General features: G+C 40.7%; 1 protein-coding gene across 4 annotated transcripts in view; it reads right to left on the minus strand.

The window, feature by feature from the left end:
- The window catches only part of LOC122983041 (voltage-gated potassium channel subunit beta-2-like), a 54,301-nt gene that overhangs the window by 19,500 nt on the left and 13,599 nt on the right, over positions 1-21,202 (minus strand). For all 4 annotated transcript variants that reach the window (XM_044352742.1, XM_044352743.1, XM_044352744.1 and 1 more), the window contains one exon: positions 19,208-19,245. In XM_044352742.1, the coding sequence (XP_044208677.1) occupies positions 19,208-19,245 (38 nt within the window). The remainder of the gene's footprint in view (positions 1-19,207; positions 19,246-21,202) is intronic.

Consider the following 21,202-nt stretch of genomic DNA (forward strand, 5'->3'; position numbering starts at 1 on the left):
TTACTACTGAGAGCTATAGGAATACATGGATCAATAGAGTTATGAGGAACCTAGAGCTGTTTTTATTATCTTCTATTAATGCTGAGTAATAGGCGGCTCTGGCATTACAGAGGGCCTTCCTATATGTTTTAAGACTATCTTGCCAGACCAAGAGAGACTCTTCTACTTTGGTGGAACGCCAAATCCTTTCCAATTTTTGCGATGTTTGCTTTAATTTGTGGGTTTGGGAGTTAAACCACGGAGCTAACCCCTTATGTTTTATTATCTTCCTTTTTAAGGGGTGATGGAGTCAAGTTTTATTCGTAATGAGCCTGCAGCACTAACAACAAGATTATCAATTTGGGAGGGACTAAAGTTAACATAAGAGTCCTCTGTAGTATTGAGACATGGCAGTGAATTCAGTACTGATGGAATTGCTTCCTTAAATTTATCTACAACACTATCAGAGAGACATCTAGTGAAGACATTTTTGTCTAATGGTGTGTAATCCAGTAATAGGAATTCAAAAGTTATTAAAAAATCTGAAAATAGGATTTTGTGGAAAAATTAGTAAATGTTCAATTTCAATCCCATAAGTCAGAACAAGGTGGAGGGTGTGGTTAAGACCGTGAGTGGGATATTTACACACAGAGAAGCCAATTGAGTCTAATAATGAGATAAATGCAGTACTGAGACTGTCATTATCGACGTCCACATGAATATTAAAATCACCTACTATAATTACTTTATCTGTACTAAGTTTGATTAAAAACTCTGAGAATCCAGATAAGAATTCAGAGTACGGGCCAGGAGGACGATACACTATAACAAATAGAACTGGCTGTAAAGTTTTCCAGGTTGGCTGAGAGAGACTACGAACAAGGCTTTCGAATGAGTTATAATTTAATTTAGGTCTAGGGTTGATGATTAGGCTTGAGTTGAAAATGGCTGCAACTCCTCCTCCTTGGCCAGTGTCTCGAGGAATGCGAGTATTAATATGACTGGGGGGAGCAGATTCATTTAGGCTGACATATTCTTCATGACACAGCCAGGTTTCAGTAAGACAAAATAAATCAATATAATGATCTGAGATTAAATCGTTTACTTATACAGCTTTAGATGAAAGAGATCTAATGTTCAAGAGTCCACATGTCATTATCTTATTTTGTTGTACTATTGCAGTACTGGTTTTAATTTTTATGAATGACTCTTTTGTTTACTTTGGATTTAATTGATTTATGTGGTCGGGGGACAGACACAGTCTCTATGTGGTTTTGGGTGGGTAACTGCTCTAATGGAAGCGCAGAGAAGCGTGTAGGACTGCAGCTCTGCTTCCTGGTCTCAACTCTGGGTTGTCATGGTTTTGGTCTACTAATAAACTCAGCCATATTTACAGATATGAGAGCAGCTCCATCCAAAGTGGGATGTATGCCGTCTCTCCTAAATCAGACCAGGTCTTCCCCAGAAAGTCTGCCAATTATCTATGAAGCCCACATCGTTTGCTGGACACCACCTCAACAGCCAGCGGTTGAGTGATGACATGTGGCTATACATGTCATCACTGGTCAGATTAGGCAGCGGTCCAGGGAAATTTCGGAGTCCGACATTGTTTTTGCAAATGTACACACCGACTCAACATTAATTTCGGTGACCTCTGATTGGCATAATCGGGAGTCGTTGCCGCCGACATGGATGACGATATCATACCATATTTACGTTTATTCTTAGCCAGCAGTTTTAAATTTGACTCAATGTCGTCCGCTCTGGCATTTAACTATGGCTGCTGGTGTCGCTAACTTCACGTTTCTGACTATGGAGCTGCCAATAATCAGAGTTGGTTTCTCAGCAGGTGTGTTACTGAGTGGGGAGAACCTGTTAGAAACATGAACTGGTTGGTGGTGAACCGTGGCCTTCTGCTTAGGGCTATGCTTCATTCAGACAGTCACCCAGCCACCCTGGCTTCCCGGCTGCTCGTGAACTACCGGGGGAGTAGGAGCTACGCTAGGTCGGCCCGCACCGGATACTGGGGGCTGGCTAACTACATTAGCTACTGATTGTTTTTCCATGGTGCGGAACCGCGCCTCCAATTCACTGAGCCTCGCCTCCAGCGCTGCAAATAAACTACAGTTATTACATGTACCACTATCACTAAAGGAGGCAGAGGAATAACTAAACATTTGACACACTGAGCAAGAGAGCAGGAGAATGAGAGGGAGAGAGAGAAGCAATCGCTAACTGCTTAGTTTAAGTTAGCTGCTAATGCTAGCTGCAGAGCTAAAATAACTACTGTGCGATTGGCGAGAAAAGCGCTGAGAGTGCTTGTGTAGAACTAGCGAAAGTTTAAATATACAGCAGGTATTAATCCACAGTAATGTGATATATAGCAAAATCAACTGAGTTGAGAGCAGCAACAACGCTATCAGTAGACACAGTCGGCAACCAGAAATGACACAATATGCTTGTTGTACTGTAGCACGTCAGCACCAGTCAGAAACGCTAGCTGGGTTAGCTGTGTCAAGTTGTGATAACGTAATGCCCAGTTTAACTTGTGACAGCATCTGTAATGTTATGCACCATCGATCATGTTTCACATCGAAGGCTACAGCCATTAATCTCTCTCATCATATCAATATACTTACACGATTCAGCATGCTCATTCATCCAAATTGCACATGACTGTTAACTCTTATTTAGCAAATAGTGACAGAAATTGGGTAATGTTCACCCACAGGTGTAGAAACCACAATCACTATGGGGTTACAATAGTCTATATAAGTTCAGTGAACATGTCACAACTTATTTGGTTTTTGAAAGCCTGTCTGTGCATGTAATACTGACTAATGTGCAGCTGTCCTGGGCGATTTCATGCGGATAATGCCTGCTGATACTGTATACTGAAAGGCCAACTATTAGTTCTCAATATAGAGATTAATTTGCATCAATCCTTCATAATTTTGAAATGATGTTTATCTGTTTAGATTGCTCAGTATCCAGAGCCAATATTAAAAGGAGGCAGTAACTGCAAACGTCAATAAATCATTAACTAATTTAATTAATCATTAAAATGTTCTTGTTGTCAGTGTCATATTTGTATCAAATACAACTATATCTCTGATGTCAAGTCGATGTGAGAACTGTTTATACTGAAGAAGAATACCCTTTTGGGAGCAGACTTAATAATTAAAGGAAAACACACATTTGGTTTGGAGACTTGATAATCAAGTGACGTCTGAGACAACTCTTTGATCAAACATATGCCAATTGTCCTTTCCACCTCCTGACCCCTGCTGATTTGACCCCTCCTGTCTTGCCCCTGGATTTGCCTTGATCTTGTAGGTAAATGCCCCCCCTCCTATCTTTTGTTTACCATTTGTTGGTCATTACTTTGATCCTCACTGTATAAAGTCTTGCCATTTCTTCTGCTCTGGGTCAGTCTACTGTATCAGACCAGCTCTGTGTCAGTAAGCTCACCGCATTTCCGGAATGCTATTAAAACACTTCCACCACAGCAAACTTTGAACAAGGACTTGAGTGAATTTTCTTCAACAATTGGTGCCGTGACCCGGATGGCAAGAGACCTTCAACAGAGACTCCTTTCCCAGACCAAAAACACGCCAGTAACCAAATCCAAATTTCAGAGGTAAGGTCCTTTTGAAAACCTAATTACTGTTGCTGTGTATTGTTGGAGGTCTGTGGAATTGGAGTCCCGGAGAAGGGTGACGCCATCCTGATTTTAAGTAAGTTTGCTGTGTGGTTGTGTATGGGGGTTAATGAGATGTGTTCTCTGTAAGATGTTTCTGTAGATGTTTAGGAACGCTTGTAGTTTCATAACTGAGGTTACTTGCTTCTTCCTTGCCTTAGAATCTGACTCGCTCTTCTTAAGGTTTTATATCTCCAGTAATATCCAGTTACAGATAAAATGGCCATTATGAACTAGATCCTAACGAGGATAGGACCAAGGGTTGGTCCCCAGTGTTTGGGAAACACAGAGATAGTCTGTGGAGATGTTTCTGTAGATGTTTAGGAAACGCTTGTAGTTTCATAACCTAGGAATCTTGACTTTGTTGTGAGGTTACTTGCTTCTTCCTTGCCTTAGAATCTGACTCACTCTTCTTCAGGTTTTATATCTCCAGTAACATCCAGTGACAGATAAATAGATCCTGACGAGGATAAGACCAAGGGTTGGTCCACAGTGTTTGGGAAACACTGAGAAATAGTCCAAAAGGGGACTAGTGAGTAGGCCTACGCAGGTTCCAGTGAAGAAGTAGGGTGATTTGTTCTCCCAGGGATTGACTAGTTCTCCCAATACTCAGAAACAGGTATATTTCATTTGTAAGAATCTGACTCGCTCTCCTTACACAAAAAAATGATTTGTATCTTCTGAGTAGAATGTTGATTTGAAAGATTTGGTAAGTGAATTGTAGGCAAAAGTAGGTGTATATGAAAGATGTTTTTTGAAGGGATTTTACAGAAGGAAAATGGAAGTTATTTTAGCAGAAGGTTTGGGAAAGTGTTGACTGGTCCTGTTAAATACATGTATGGTAAATGGTACCAAAAGCTTAAAATTTGTTGCAACATAAAAAAAAAAAAAAAAAAAAAATAGGAAAACGTGATATAAAGAAAATAAAAATTGAAGTACGGAAAATAAATGTTGAAGGAAAAACATTTACAACAAATAAGAGAAAAATGTAGCAAAGAAAGAAATTAGCCACAAATGTAAAATCCTACGCAACTAAGACTCTAGAAAGAAATAACACAACGCAGAGTTAAAACTAATGAAACTAGTGCCACAGCTAGAAAGAAATAATACAACTCAAAGCATAAAACAATGCAGTATGCACTTAAAAAAAAACTGGATAAGTCTTCCGGAAGCACCAAAACAAATATGAATGATTAAATCAAAAGATTTAATCTCATATTGCTATAAGTTTTTGTTGATGTCTGTCACTTCAAGTGTGTCTTTGTAACTGTTGAGAAACGCGTTTTATGTTTTCTTTTCCTTTTCCAAATCTTAGAAAATAACTGTTGTAGAAATGATATGGTGATCTGAGACTAAACAAAATTGTTTGTAGATCAAATTATAACAGTTTTTCTAAGTATCTCACTACACAGGCGGAGCAGAGAAAATGGCAGAGAATCCCTGTAGGACTTCACAATTTGGACAAAGTTGACCTCCTGGAAAAGAGGCATTGAGAATTCCTTCATTTGGGGTGAGAAATTGCTCATTTGCAGCAACCCAATCCACATCAACCCTGTCTATGGCACCTCCAGCAGAAGACCTGTATCTGAAGGTCCTTTCACTGACAGCATGTGAAGTTTCACAACTTCACACTCCTTTCTTCTGTCAGACACCTGTAAATCTATTAGGGAGAGATTTGTTATGGAAACTAAACTGCACCATCTATTACACACCAGATGGCATCTTTTTAGACTAACCAACATAACATAATAGCTGTGCTTGCAGCCCTGATAGATCAAAATCTAGACACACACTATTTGGTTCAACAAGAGTCATAATTGCCTCCAGAATAAAAGCCATATAGAGATAGAAGTACCCAAACCCACTACTATGTCACAAATGAAAACATTTTTGGGAATGACAGGATACTGCAGACAATGGATAATTGGTTATGCATCACTTACAACACCACTCCAAGACATTTCCAAACCCTAAACATGTTCCCAGCCACTCAGCTGGTCACAACAAGCCGAGGAATCTTTTAATAAGCTCAAACAGGTACTGTTGTCAACTCCTGCACTAGGAGTTCCTGACTACAATCAATCCTTTAACCTCTTTGTACATGAGAAATGTGGATTTGCACAATCTGTTCTCACTCAGCGCCATGACTCTGCTTACAGACCTGTTGCTTATTTTTTCCTCCAAATTAGACCCAGGAGAGAGAGGACTTCCACCTTGTCTAAAAACTGTAGCTGCACTTACAATTAACAATTCTGCTGATATTGTTCTAGGTTTGCCACTCACAGTCATGGTCCCGCATGATGCACTCACCCTAATCACCAGAGAGGCACACAGACACGTGACAGGGACCAGAGAGGCAAAATATGTACTAACACTCACTGCTCCACACATTACACTCAAAAGATGTACCATCCTTAACCCTGCTACACTTCTGCCTACAGAAGAGGATGGTGATCCTCATAACTGCATGAATGTCATCTCATGTCCATCTAAAGCTCGTCCTGACCTTTCAAAACCTCCTATCCCTAACTCTGATCTTGGTTTTCTATACTGATGGCTCTGCTTATAGAGAAAATGGAGTGCCATACGCAGGGTATGCAATTTGTGATAATTTTTCAATTATTGAAAGCCTCGCCCTGCCACCCTCAAGCTCCGCCCAAGTAGCTGAGTTGTATGCACTGATGAGAGCCTGCTACCTGGCCAAAGGTAAAACTGTTACCATTTACACCGACTCCAGGTATGCCTTTGGATGTTTACATGACTTTGGCATGTTATGGGCGAACCGAGGATTCATTACATCCTCGGGGACACCCGTTAAAACATGACAAATTAATCAATGAACTGTTAGATACATGTCAACTACCTTCATCTATTGCAGTTGTTAAGTGTGAAGCCCACACCAAATCCAATGATCCTGTTTCAAACGGCAATGCTTTGGCTGACCATGCGGCCAAAACAGCTGCCAAAATTGGTAATCCTGTCCATGTAAAGCTCTGTCCTTCCATACCTGCTAACAACCTTGCTTCTCTTAATGATGTGGTCCTCTTACAGGAGACTGCTGATGTGAAGGAGCATAGGTTGTGTTTTTCCCATGGATGTAAATATGTAAATAACTTGTGGGTCCACAATGACGGCCGCATTGTGGCACCTATGTCCCTGTACCCATAGCTTGCACGCATGTCACATGGCTTGTCGCATGTAAGTAAAGGAGGAATGTGTCTGACAGTGTTGAAAAACTGGCATGCTCCAGGATTTACATCCTATGCCCAAAAGTACTGTGAGAAATGTTTGATCTGTCAACAGCACAACCCCGGGAAAACAGTAAAAACAACAATGTCGACACATCCCCCTTCAGGGACCCTTTGAAGCTCTACAGCTACATTTTATTCATATGCTGAAGTGTGATGGATATGATAATGTTCTTGTATGTATAGATATGTTTTCAAACTGGCCTGAAGCCTGGCCTTGCAAAAAGGTGGACTCTGCTTCTGTAGTGAAATGCTTGCTGAAAGACATTGTTCCAAGATTCGGCATCCCACAGAGCATCAACTCAGACAGAGGAACTCATTTCACTGGACAAATAACGACTGAACTCTGTAACTCACTGGGAATTAAACTAAGACTACATTGTCCATACCATCCTCAGTCTGCAGGGCTATTTGAACGACAAATTGGTGTTCTGCAAAAACAAACTAGCCAAACTGTGTGCCGAAACAGGCCTAAAATGGACAACACTATTGCTGTTGGCCCTAATGTCAATGAGGTCCACACCCATCAGGAAACAAACTTACACCTCATGAAATCATTACGGGTAGACCAATAACGGTACCAAGTAATTCAATGCTATGCATGAAGAAGATGGATCTTCATGCTATGGATGAATCAATGATATCATTCTGCTCTGCTCCAACCTCTGCTGTTCAGTCAATTCCCAGGCAAGTAAAAGCTGTCCAGTCTCCTCCTAGTGACCAGCTGTGCCATAACATCCAACCAGGGGACTGGGTCTGCATCAGAGAGTTCCGACGAAAAAAACGCCCTGAAACCCCGCTGGTCCAAACCACAACATGTCCTGCTTACCACCATCACAACAATCAAGTGTGAGGGTTGTCCCACGTGGGTCCACGCATCCCACTGTAAGAAGACGCCTTCCCCACCATGCACCTGAAAACGGCAGGATCCATCTTCTTCCTGTGGGCTTTCTTCTTCATCACCTGTGGGCCCGTAGAGGGGTGGCTGCAGCTCTGGGAAGAAACTCCTCCCCCGAAGGACAACGCAGGGCTGACAGCCCCAGAAGAAGAGGTACAGCACCCGCAGCCACCAGAGGACAAGAGGAGCACCACAGGGCCCAGAGCCCCAGAAGAACATGTACAACACCCACCGAGAGTCATAACAGGCACCACAGACCCAGGAAAAGATACACAACAAACCCCAACATGCTCACAACCATCAAAAGGAGCAAATCAAACAATCCTACAAACATCACAAACGAGACCTTTCGATACAAGAGGGGAACACACCCAAAATATATGAACCACAGCCCTCAACAAACACATACCTCCAACTGGTGAAAATGGTAGCTGATAACAGCCCCAACCCCAAAAACTGTTATGTATGTGGATTCATCCCACACAGCTTTGACTGGTTGGGTTGAACCGCCCACCAAGAGCCGGGGTCTGCTTGAGGTTTCTACCCGTTAAAGGGGAGTTTTTCCTTACCGCTGTCGCCAAGTGCTTGCTCATGGGGGAACTGTTGGGTCTCTGTAAATTAAAGAGTACGGTCTTGACCTGCTCTATGTGAAAAGTGCCTTGAGATGACTTCTGTTGTGATATGGCGCTATATAAATAAAGATTGATTGATTGATTGATTGACTCCCACTGATGGCCTTGCCCATCACTTCCTGTGACACCTGCCACATAATACACTTTCTCAACCTACGAACACTGTGCCTGTCCCAACCCACCTCCAATCAGACAATTAAACTGCCACCAACTATATACCAACTGTCACTCTTGCAACGCTCCTGACCCTCTCACCCTCACAATGGTCCCAAAGACATTAACATGGTGTGTTGAAGGTAAAGGAACCATTCACATAACATCCAAAAGTGACACAATTTACACCCCAACAGAAAACTCAATAAGACAAAAAGGAATGAACTTCTAAAACAACAACAACCACCATCAGACCCTATTGATGATTATGATCACCTGGCTACAGTGATCGGACATTATTCTATACCACTACCAAAGGGTGTGTATTGGATTTGTGGCATGAAAGCGTAAGAATTTTACCCATTGGATGGTCTGGAAGACGTGGCTTGGGTCATGCGATACCAGCCATGAGAGTCCTTACCGTGCCACCTAAAGCACATATTGTTAAAAAGAGACTTATACACACACAAACACCATGGACAAGATTTTTCAGTGCCCTCATTCCAAGTTACAGAGCCATGGCAGCTTTAGATCAAATAAGGGACCTTTCTCATGCGGTTGAAGATCTTGCAAACACTACCGCAAGAGGCATGTCCATGTTCTCACAAGAAATGACTGCGGTGAGAATGATGACTTTACAAAATCGTGCTGCACTGGATTATTTACTGGCCTCTCAAGGAGGAACCTGTGCAGTAATTGGAGCTGAATGTTGTACTTTCATACCTGACCACAATGCCACCATACAAGAAATAACTAACCATTTGAATAATATTGCCAAAACATTACATAACCCTGTCACCACTGGTCTGTTTGATTGGTTTAAACAGAAATTAGGAGCATTAGGTTATGTAGTCCTTGAATTTGTCTTGTTTGGTTTTGGAATCTTAACTGTTATAAGCCTTTTGATCACCTGTCTTAAATCTATCTGTAACTCATTTATCACTCAAACAACCACTAAAATCATGTACACCACTGCAACTCCACCTATCCTACCAATAGAGTTGGAAAATGCAGACTTTGTTTAAAATTGAAGTAGATTTAGATTAAGCAGACTATAGCCATATTAAAAAAATAAAAAATAAAAAAAAAGTGTGGATTGAAGAAGAATACCCTTTTGGGAGCAGACTTAATTAAAAGGAACACACACATTTGGTTTGGAGACTTGATAATCAAGTGACGTCTGAGACAACTCTTTGATCAAACATATGCCAATTGTCCTTTCCACCTCCTGACCCCTGCTGATTTGACCCCTCCTGTCTTGCCCCTGGATTTGCCTTGATCTTGTAGGTAAATGCCCCCCCCCCCCCCCCCCTCCTATCTTTTGTTTACCATTTGTTGGTCACTACTTTGATCCTCACTGTATAAAGTCTTGCCATTTCTTCTGCTCTGGGTCAGTCTACTGTATCAGACCAGCTCTGTGTCAGTATGCTCACCGCATTTCCGGAATGCTATTAAACCACTTCCACCACAGCAAACTTTGAACAAGGATTTGAGTGAAATTTCTTCAACACCAGTAAACAAGAATATGTAATTAAGAGAAGAGCTGATAACTTCAGGATAAAGGGTGTGGATGCATGCCATGTGCTCTAACACCACAATGATTAACTGCTATGGTACGATTCCCAATAATCTAATATCATGACATTGAAACACCAGATGGAGACCTGTACTACTTATGCAGGCGCAACAGGAATAAGACTGAGCACCTTGCAAAGATTGTAACAAATGTAGAGGAAGAAAAATCAATCTTTGGGGTGGAAAAGCGGTATTATTGGCCTGGCACGGAGGAGCACATTCGCAAGTGGGTGAGTTGGTATCTTTAAAATATTGAGGTGGAATACAAATTTAGCGGCTGTAAAGAGGACATTACAGATAATTCCAAAAAGTGTGCTGATAATACCTGCTGATACTGCACGCTCAACAGCCTACCACTAGTTCTCTATATGGAGCACATTTGTAATCTGTTTGAAATGTTTGTGTTCAGATTGCTCAGTGTCCACAGTGCCAGGCCAAGAGAGCTTAAAGAAAAGAGAGAGTATGAGCCCATACAGGTAGTGATACAGTGATAGTCTACTATAATGATCACGTCTCATTTTTTTCCTTTTTGTCTATTCCTCACAGGTAACTGAGCCTCTCGAACTTGTGGGAATGGATCTGGTGGGTAAACTCATGCAGACACATGGTGGCAACCAGTACATGTGTGTCATGGTTGATTATTTCACCAAATGGGCAGAGGCCTACCCACTAAAGAGCAAAACAGCAGATGAGGTGGCCAATTGTATTCTTGACTTCTTTTACAAATTTGGTGCACCTAAAAGACTGCTAACAGACCATGGCTCTGAGTTCTGCAACAAGGTACAGTATTGAGTCAATATGAATCCCCAATATGTAACTGTTGCTGTGCTGACTTCCTCCATTCTTGTCCAACTAATTGTTTCTAGGTCAACTATGGCCTTTGTTAGAGGCTGGGTAGAAAAAGAAGCCTGTGCTCCCCAAATCACCCACAGACCAATAGCCTTGTGGAGAAACTAAATGGAACTATACAGATGTATATTTTGTCATTCACATGTGAATGAATTCTTGCTCTCATTATAAGAGATATTCTATCGTTATCTGAACATGCAATCGGTAATAATAATTTCTGAAAAGAGGTTGTCATATTGTACCAGGGAACCCACATTCTCTCCTTCCTCCTCATGCCTGTACCTGAATTCTGTGTTCTGAAGTCCCTGAACAAAGTGGTTGCAGATAATCCCCAAAGATGGGACCAGTACCTCCAGTCCACCATGTTTAGCCTTTGAACAAAAAAAAAAAAAAAAAAAAAAGGCAGCTGACCACTAAATACAGCCCATATTACCTCATGTTTGGGAGGGAGGTGAGGTATCCCTCTGAGGTTCCAGAGGAGTATGTTGTAAGATTCTCTTATGTATTGTTTTTATTGTTTTAGAAATTTAGATTTGAATGAACAGTCAGCTATTCCACCATATTCTCAACATTCTATCTGTGGTTTGTGGCAGGTAACGGAAGAGTCACAAACATAGTTAAAAATGAGGAGATCCCTGAGGGGCTGAAGAGACAGCAGGCAACATACACGGAGTTCAAACAAAATATTACGAAGAGCCAGGACAAAGTCCGCAAGCGACGAGGAGGTTTTAAAACCAGCATCTGACACACAATTTTAATTGATAATATAGTAATGTCTGAGGTTTTAACTGCTTCACTGTACGTCCTTCTCTGGATGAGTGATCTAAGGTCTTTCTGTCTTTTTCCTTTCAGATTGAGTGCACCACCTGTGCATTATGGTATCACACTGTGTGTGCACCATCCCTCTACAGAGGGGGACTATCTGTGCAGAGCATGCAAATAAAATGCATAATGACAAATCATTATTGTTGTCCTTCCTTCAGTCACAGTAATGGTCACTGTAGCTACTATGAGAAGACATGACACTTGCATTGCATATTGACCTTTACTTTGTCCATAGTGTCAATGAATACATTAAATAAAAATGTATATATTTTTAACAGCAGGGCTGGCATGTTGCCTTTGCTGTTAAGTAGGTCTGACTGATGCCAGTATTGCTAGAATGTATTGTGAATGAAAAAAAAAGGAAAAAAAAAAAATTCTAGCAGTGTATGCTCCACAACATAACACATAAAAGTGCAATTTGTATGTATTAAACAACATTTTCATAAAATGCTGTTTGACTCCAGCATGGGTTGTTTTTAACGTGACCAGACAGCGAATGGTGTTTTCGTAATGGAGAGATCCACTATTTTCACTTTTTTTTGCAAGAACTGTTGTTCCAAGACTGACTTTGTTATGACTGACTGTTATATTGCGAGTCCAGTGAGGTATTTGATCTGAGTCACTATAGAGAAGAGTAGACAAAGTGAAAAGAGCTAGGGGTTGTGCCAACAGTCACGCGTTGGCTTTCCCAAAAACAACACAGAACAATTTACCAAAGAAGGCTGAGAGGGCTGATATGAGGTGGCTGCGGAAGGACAACCTCCTCTTTGTCAAGTGGAAGGACACTAAAGATGTGACAGTGTGCAGCAGTTTCCACAAAGCATTTAGTGGAGACACAACAAGCAGGAGAGTGAAGGAGGCTGGACTGATGCCATCAAGGATAACAATATCCTCATGGATGGGGTGGACCTGTCAGATGCCCTCATCTAATATTACTCTGTTCGTGGGAAGACGAGATGGTATAAGACATTTTTCATCATTTTGTTGATATTGCAATTGTGAACTCATACATTCTATTCAAGTTCTTGGCTATTGGACAGTCTCAGACTCTGATGACACACAAACGATTCAAGAAGGTCCTGATGAAAGAGCTGGTTGCAGAGTCCAAAGCTGTAGTTGCTGCTGCTGCCCCCCGCCCCACCCTCTGAACCATGTGTATGCCCATGTACTTTAGGGAAACTGTCACTGCCCAGTGGATGGTCTTTGTTCTCTGCAAGGACCAGGAGAAGAGGTGAAGACGCCAGTGTACTGCAGCAAGTGCAGTGTTGCCCTGTGTTTCACCTCAAACAGGAACTGCTTTCAGGAGTACCATAGGAGGATGTAGACATTTGTGAAACCACAGCACTCAACCAGTGCATACCTCAGGAACATCCTTTTTATAGTCATTTTTGTGTGTGTGTGAAATTTCTTGTTTTTGACCTCAGTAGTGTTTTTATTACTGAAATTGCATTAGGGCACTAAGAGTACATTGTTTTTGCACATATTGCACATTGCTCTTTGTTTTTTTACTTTATATTTGATTTTTATATTGAGTGTACATAGTTGACCGCCTGGTCCTGTCCTTACTAAAACCTTTCTAGGATCTATGTTCTTTGTGGTATTTCTGTTTACTTTGGTACAGTTGTAGTCAAGGAGTTACTGAATGAATTCAGTGGCATCTCTGTGCATGGGATCATTGTTATCATGGTGTTTTCCACTGTCTAATCTAGAATTAATTTTAGGCAAAGATACTGATACTGGAAATACATTCTCTGAGGTCTAACCCATCCATAGAGACCTAGATTATGCAAATATACTTGATAGTTGTGGAGTTATTCTTGATTTATTCTGTCTAGGCGGGCTACACCTCTCAGCACCCTAGGGCTTAACAGGTTAAGCATTTAAAGGAAGTCATAAATAAAAGTAACCAAAACTACTTTTGTAAGGTTTCATTTAAGAAGCGTGAAGGGTTTTGTTTCATGTAATGCCTAACACTAAAACAGATAGACCCAAATGCAGAACAAAGGCAATATGAACTTCAGACAACAACTTAACAACTTTTTTTAGTTTAGCTCGAGTGCAGGCAAAGAAAAACTGAACTAAACAGAGCTGAACAACACAGAACAAACAGAGCAGACTGAACAAAGGATCCAACAAGACTGAACCGAAAACCAGGACTTAAATATAAACTGAACTAATGAAGCAACAAGGAACAGGTGGCGAGACACAAGGGCAGGCTGGCAGCTGATTGGCTGTGGAAAGAACCAGGGAGCAGGGCAGGGTTAACCAGACTAATGCAGGGCAGGTGTGGAGGGTAAGTTTGACGGGAAAAGCAGAGCGAACCCAGCGGACCCAAAATCCCGGAAACAAAATCCTCTCTTCAATATGTCACACTAACATTTTAAACTTTCAAACATACAAATGAAACCAGCATAAGGAACAAACCACCTTCTGTCTACAGATTCTCCTTCAATCTATCCATGAATGTCACTAGAGAACAGATCAATAAACACAAAGGCATCTATGGCAATGTTGGAGCACAACGCAGGATTAATCAGTCAGTTCATCTTAATATTCAAAGTATCTGTCCTTCTCCCACTCACTGGTGGAGATTCAGGAGTCGCCCCCTGCTCTAGCCTGGGAATATTTTGGACTCAGAGCTGATGACTCAGGTGAGCCAGCCAACACAGACAAAGCTGTGTGCGCATCTGCTACAGTTGTAAAGTAAAGTTGGGGGGAAAAATAAACCTCAAACTGCATCAACCATTAAACTAGGCAGACGCTTTTTATTCATCTTGTATTTTGTGTTAACTCACACTACATGTTGAAACTGACCTTTCCACACAGACACATTTATGCTCACACTGTACAGATCAATCTGCCGTCCTGAACATGGAACTCACACTGCATATACATGAACCCCTGTGTTTTGGGCAACTGACTTTTGGTATTGTCGACAGTATGCTATTACTGGATGGATATTATTTATTAATACTGCAATATAGTTATGGATTTATCAATGAAAGTGTGTTGATGTAAGATTAAAGGAGGAAGAGAGAGCATGTGTGTGTGACAGAAAGAATGAAGTCATCAGTATATCTGTGAACGTAGCAGTGCAGTGTGTGTACAGTTTAGACCCAAGCCAAGTTCCCGTGTCCTGCTTGCCAACTGCTGATTATAGTGAAGGGGGTTAGCCCCAAAGTTAGCGACAATGAGTTAACCTGACCAGTTCACTTAAGGTGGATTGACTTAAGGTGGACTCTCATTGTCGTGACAATCTCAGCCAATCCTAAACAGAGATCTCTGTCATCCAAAGCCGTATTAATAAACAATCTAATATCAGATCATCATATTGATTCATTTTGTCTTACTGAAACCTGGCTGTGTCATGAAGAATATGTCAGCCTAAATGAATCTGCTACCCCCAGTCATATTAATACTCATATTCCTCGAGACACTGGCCGAAGAGGTGGAGTTGCTGCCATTTTCAACTCAAGCCTAATCATCAACCCTAGACCTAAATTTAATTACAACTCATTTGAAAGCCTTGTTCTTAACCTCTCTCACCCAACCCGGAAAACTTTACAGCCAATACTATTTGTTATAGTGTACTGTCCTCCTGGTCCGTTCTCTGAATTTTTATCTGAATTCTCAGAGTTTTTATCAAACTTAGAAAAAAAACTTTTATATATAAAGTAATTATAGTAGGTGATTTCAATATTCAATATTGAATATTCATGTTTATAATGATAGTCTTTGCACTGCGTTGGACCCTGCAAACACATTATCTAATGAAATAGCTACTCCAGCACCACCGTACGGAATCTGGGAGTTATCTTTGATCAGGATTATGTCCTTTAACTCCCACATAAAACAAATCTTAAGGACTGCCTTTTTTCACTTACGTAATATTGCAAAAATCAGGCACATCCTGTCTCAAAAAGATGCAGAAAAACTAGTCCACACATTTGTTACTTCTAGGCTGGATTATTGCAATTCCTTATTATCAGGCTGCCCAAACAAGTCTCTAAAGACTCTCCAGCTGGTCCAGAATGCAGCTGCACGTGTACTGACTAAAACTAGGAAAAGAGATCATATTTCTCCCATTTTAGCTTCGCTGCATTGGCTTCCAGTAAAATCCAGAGCAGAATTTAAAATATTTCTCCTCACCTACAAAGCCCTTAATGGTCAAGCACCATTATATCTAAAAGAGCTCATAGTATCGTATTACCCCACTAGAACACTGCGCTCCCAGAATGCAGGCTTACTGGTGGTTCCAGTTATCCTCCAGTTTGGTTCCGGGGGACAGACACCCTCTCTACGTTTAAGAGTAGGCTTAAAACTTCTCTTTTTGATAAAGCTCATACTTAGTGCTAGCCAGGCTTGCCTTGCCTTGCCTTGCCTTGCTACAGGCCTAGACTGCCAGGGGACTTCCCATGATACAGTGAGTTCCTTTCTTCTCCTCCTCCTCTTCATCTGTATACATTCATGTACCATTAACGCATGTTACTCGGCTTCTTCGCTGTAGTCTTTTGCTTTCTTGTCTTGCAGGTGACCTTCAGCTGTGGACCAATGGATGTCCAGCATGACGCCCACTGCTGCTGCTATTATTATTAGTCATTTTTCTATTATTCTATTATTATTGTTATTGTTGTTGCTGTGCTTCTCTATCTCTTTCTCCTCTCCCTCCCTCCTTCTTTCTCTCTCAACCCAACTGGTCAAAGCAGATGGCTGCCCACCTAGAGTCTGGTTCTGTTTGAGGTTTCTTCCTGTTAAAGGGGAGATTTTCCTTACCACTGTCGCCAAGTGCTGCTTGTGGAGGAATGTTGAGTCTCTATAAAATAAATAGTTCGGTCTAGACCTGCCCCTGACTATACTTCTGTTGTGATTTGGCACAATAGAAATAAAATTAACTTGACTTGAATTGACCACAATGTATGCTTCTCCGAATGCTCCTGTGTGCTTGTTTACCATATTAACTAGTATGATGTCAAAGTACAGCTGTCCATTAAGGGTAACAGGATGAGACTACAACTGTACATAGACCCTACTAAAGATAAGTCCCCAGCGTCCAAGTCACAGACCATGACTGCTAGATCTAAAGCAGTGATGCAGATGATGGATGAAGCCTTGCAGATATATGGACAACAATTAATTCCTTTCAAAAGGACTTTGCTTTTTATTCTAATTCTCATAAAACCTTCTCAAAGATTGATCTTATTTTAATTCCTTTTGCTTATCCTGGCTGAGTTACATATATCTGACCACGCTCCTATCCCATATAATACTAAATGCTCAGTTCGGGAATTTGACAGATCAATATTCGCAGACCCCGAGTTTTGTAAAACTCAGGAAAATTGCAGGAAAGTTTTGACAGCTAAGATTGCCCTTAATACCATTTTGTCTCGGAGAGCTGAGAAAGCTCTGTTTTTACAAAGACATCAACTATATTCACCAGAAAACTGGCCCAGGAAGTACTTGGCATCAATTGTTAATAAAAGCCCAAAACATACATTCATTTCCAAGATTAATGATGAAGCAGGTGCTTATCATTATACTCCAATGATATTTGTATGGTTTTTAAGGATTTTTACACTAGTCTTTACGGATCAGAGATTCCACAGTCTTCTGATACAGAAAAGAAAATGAATCCATTTTTGCAGTGTATCTCTCTTCCGCAGTTGACATCAGCAGAAAAGAATCAGTTAGACATAGAAATCACTTCCAAACCAATTATAGATACCATCGATTCGTTATCTAGTGGGAAGACTTTGTTGCTAATATTGTTGCTAAGGTTTTTCCATGTTTTGTTTGTGTTGTCCACTTGCATATTTCAGATCTGATTTTGTCTCAAACATGTATGGATGTAATTGTTTTGTATTGTTAGGACTGTCCAAGAAACTGGTGAAGATTTCCCTGAACAAGGAGTGTGATAAACTGAGGAAGTGGCTTTGCAGCATATAAAAACCTCATCCACTGGACAGCAGCTACTTCTACATCTGGACCAGGGCTGTAGTGGTAAAAACAAGCTTGGGTGAACCTTAGCTTACCTCAGCTATTGTATAGCAGCTGCAAGACCTTGTGGATGGATAGATGGACCAATCAGTCTCTATGTTGATTCTCACACCATTTATATGGTCCTTAATATAGAGCAATGTTTGGAATATAAGATAATAACAAAACAGACTAATTGGGAATTAATTAGTGCAAACTTAAAGCCAAATCTAGACAGTCTGACTTACAGATGAATCAGTCAGATGAATGATGACTCAGCATTTTGTGTTTCATAACCACTGAAACAATCAGTCAATCATAGTTCTGTGTTTCCAACAGTTAGTGAGGTCAACAACCTTTTAACAGCTTAAGAAAACATCATATTCATAGAGTTGCTGTGTACTCATGTTGATGCATGAAGTCAACATGTGAGATTTTAATATCTTCCCATCGGCTTTTTGAAAAAACACATCAGTCCTGATGATTTCAGCTGGTGAAAACAATCTTATATGAAATGAAAATAAATGAAAAAAATCTTATATGAAAACAAACAATTGTTTGAAGTCTCAAAACATTATTGTAACTTAAATGCACCAACAGGACTAGAGCTTACAAAACAATAAATCCTCTGTGCCTATAATGTCCTCAAGTGATGGACTGAGGTCATATATTAAGGGAAATTAAAATGCAGATTTAAATAAAATTTGTTTGGCCCAGTGAACATTACACATTACTAAATCCAACACATTTCAATTGTTTGTATTACCAGGGATTTAATGTTTTTGAGTTAATTTGAATAACATATTCAATACATTTTAATAAAAGCTTTAATACTTGAAAAATAATCAATTATATTATGTGTCACTGTTGCCATAATTTTTTTAAAGTAGGCACTGATCACATACTTTACAGTGCACTTATGCACCGCTCACATCTCACTTTTGATGTGGATTACCAGTGTAGCTAATTGTAATGCCAATGCAGCTTCTCAGGTACCAGAGCATGAACTGGACAAATTTACCTTTTTGACCTAATGATGGCTCTAAATGAAAAGTCAAGGTTCTCCAAAGTTATTACAATTCATCCAGTAGTTGCTGAGATATTCATGCAAGTGGTGGACAAACTGACGTGCCTAAAAATGTATTATGTGTATAAATTTATATTGACTTAAAACACCCAAGTGGAAAAGTCTAATTTTCTGTCTTTTTCCAGTTTATTCCAAATTATTTTCTCTGCTTCAGCTTTGGTTTACAGTACAGTATACAGATTGAATCCATATATTTTACTAAGTGAGACAATTCTCTCATTCTTATTGTTTGTTAACTTGAGCCGGTATTTCATGAGGCTGTACAGGTGTTCAAGCATTCTCTCCTACCTCATCTGTTATCTGGCCTCCAAAGGTAACCCACGTGCCTGTACAGAGAGATAAAACAAAATGGTTAAACAGTGTGTGTGTGTGTGTGTGTGTGTGTGTGTGTGTGTGAATTGCAGCAGAAAGTGCTATCAAAGCAAGTGTAGGGAACCCAGTGCCCCTTTTCTTCTGCTATCCTTGAATGTCTCTGAAAGCCCAAAAGAAGGTCTGGGCTTAATCAACGATAACCTTTAACCTCAGGATATGGATGTATATTCAACGTTGGGTTTGGAACTACTTCAAAAGTAAACTGAAAGTCCCTTTCTCAATGTTAAAATGTCAGTCTGACACTTCACGGGACCAATCTTCCTCTCACTTTACCTCCAAGGGACCCCCAACTGTGTCAGAAAGTGGGATTTATGACACAGACTAAAAGCAATCACATTCCTTCATCAACTTCTCAAATCTCAGAAAACTGGATTAAAAGACTTTCCCTTGAAAAAAAAATAGACTGTGTTACCACAGAAAAATTCTCCAACTTTTCCACTCTTTCCTCAAGTCAAAATCTGACTCAAAATGTATTGAATTAGAGATTAATTTAAAATTAATTTAAAATTTAAAATTTACTGTTAATCAGGAGAAAATGCCTGTCAGAAAGATCCAATTTTGGAGTCTCTATGAACAAAATGTATCAATTTGATATTATTGTGAATATTGGTGTCTCAGTATCATGTAACGACGGTGCCCTCCAGAGGCCACCCTTAGTATAAGTTTTATGAAATATGAGGCATATGTGCTTAAATTCAAGTTACTGTTTACTGTATTTTGTGTGAAAGGTTATTCTGGAAAGTTGTAATGAGTAAAACCACATATCCATAGGGTCTAGTAGAAATGTAATTTTGAGTATACATAACATGTATGCTCATGTATATGCATTATTTGATTGTCTTGTTTAATCATAAGTCTTTGGTCCCGTTATATTTGATAGTTAAAGATATGTCTAACCCTGTGTGCCTTGATATTAATAGTGAGAACTAGTTATGTTCTACTGTTCACTACTGTGAACAGGGCAGTTGGCATCCAGAAAAGACTGGAGGGTGGTCAGGGAAGACTGACTGATGGCAGGAAAGACTGCACTGGGGGTGGATGGGCTAGTTACCCTTTCCACATGCCCATGAAGTAAAGTCCCACCTACACTGACTCCCCAAATCAACTACAAGCACAACACAAAGAGGACAGCCCAGCAGACCACTGAGAGGCAGGGTGGAAGATGGACCAATCAGGATGGATAACACGGAACCAAATGGCAACAACTAATGAGAAAAAGATCCTTAGAAAATGCAGCTGCAGATGGTCCAAAGTGATGACTCATCAGGGTCTGCGAATCCACCAAGGGAAAGCAAAGTGCTGAGGGAGGAACCAGTTGCAAGCTTGCACTGCATCAGCAGGTGAGACAAGGACGACTCAGAGCCCGGTTGAGCACCACAGTGCTGCTGAGCCCACTATTGCAGATGGTGAGAAAGAGGAGCCACACCAGCTTTCCCAGCAGGAAGTGCACCATCAACAGCAGGAGCATAGCCCACTGCATGAGTAGCATATTGACCATGCAAGCAGTGAACCCACAAGAGAAGTAACACCGAAGGAGAAGCCAATTCGTCAGGCCAAAGTCAGGTGGCCAAAAGCCAGTGACAAGGAGGCATGGAGATGCACTGGGCAGAGCTTACACCTAATCCTTCAGATCTTGCTGGCAGGCAGCACATCCAACAAATTCAACCTCTTCAGCAACATTGTGTACAAAGAAGGCAAGGAGAGATTTGAGAGATGCCCCAGAAGAATAACACCCCCAAGCAGAAAGGAAGGTGAGAGATGTAAATTATTAAGTTGGTGAAGGAAAGGCAGCTTCTGCAGAAAGCATGGAGGAAAACTGAAGAGTGGGAGGAGGGTCTGAAGGCTCTCAGGGACCAGCTAAAATCCAGGCTTGCAAACCTAAGGAGAGCAGAATGGATTTGGAAACATGGG

This window comes from Thunnus albacares, chromosome 5, assembly GCF_914725855.1.
Source record: "Thunnus albacares chromosome 5, fThuAlb1.1, whole genome shotgun sequence".
In the NCBI taxonomy this organism is placed as follows: domain Eukaryota; kingdom Metazoa; phylum Chordata; class Actinopteri; order Scombriformes; family Scombridae; genus Thunnus; species Thunnus albacares.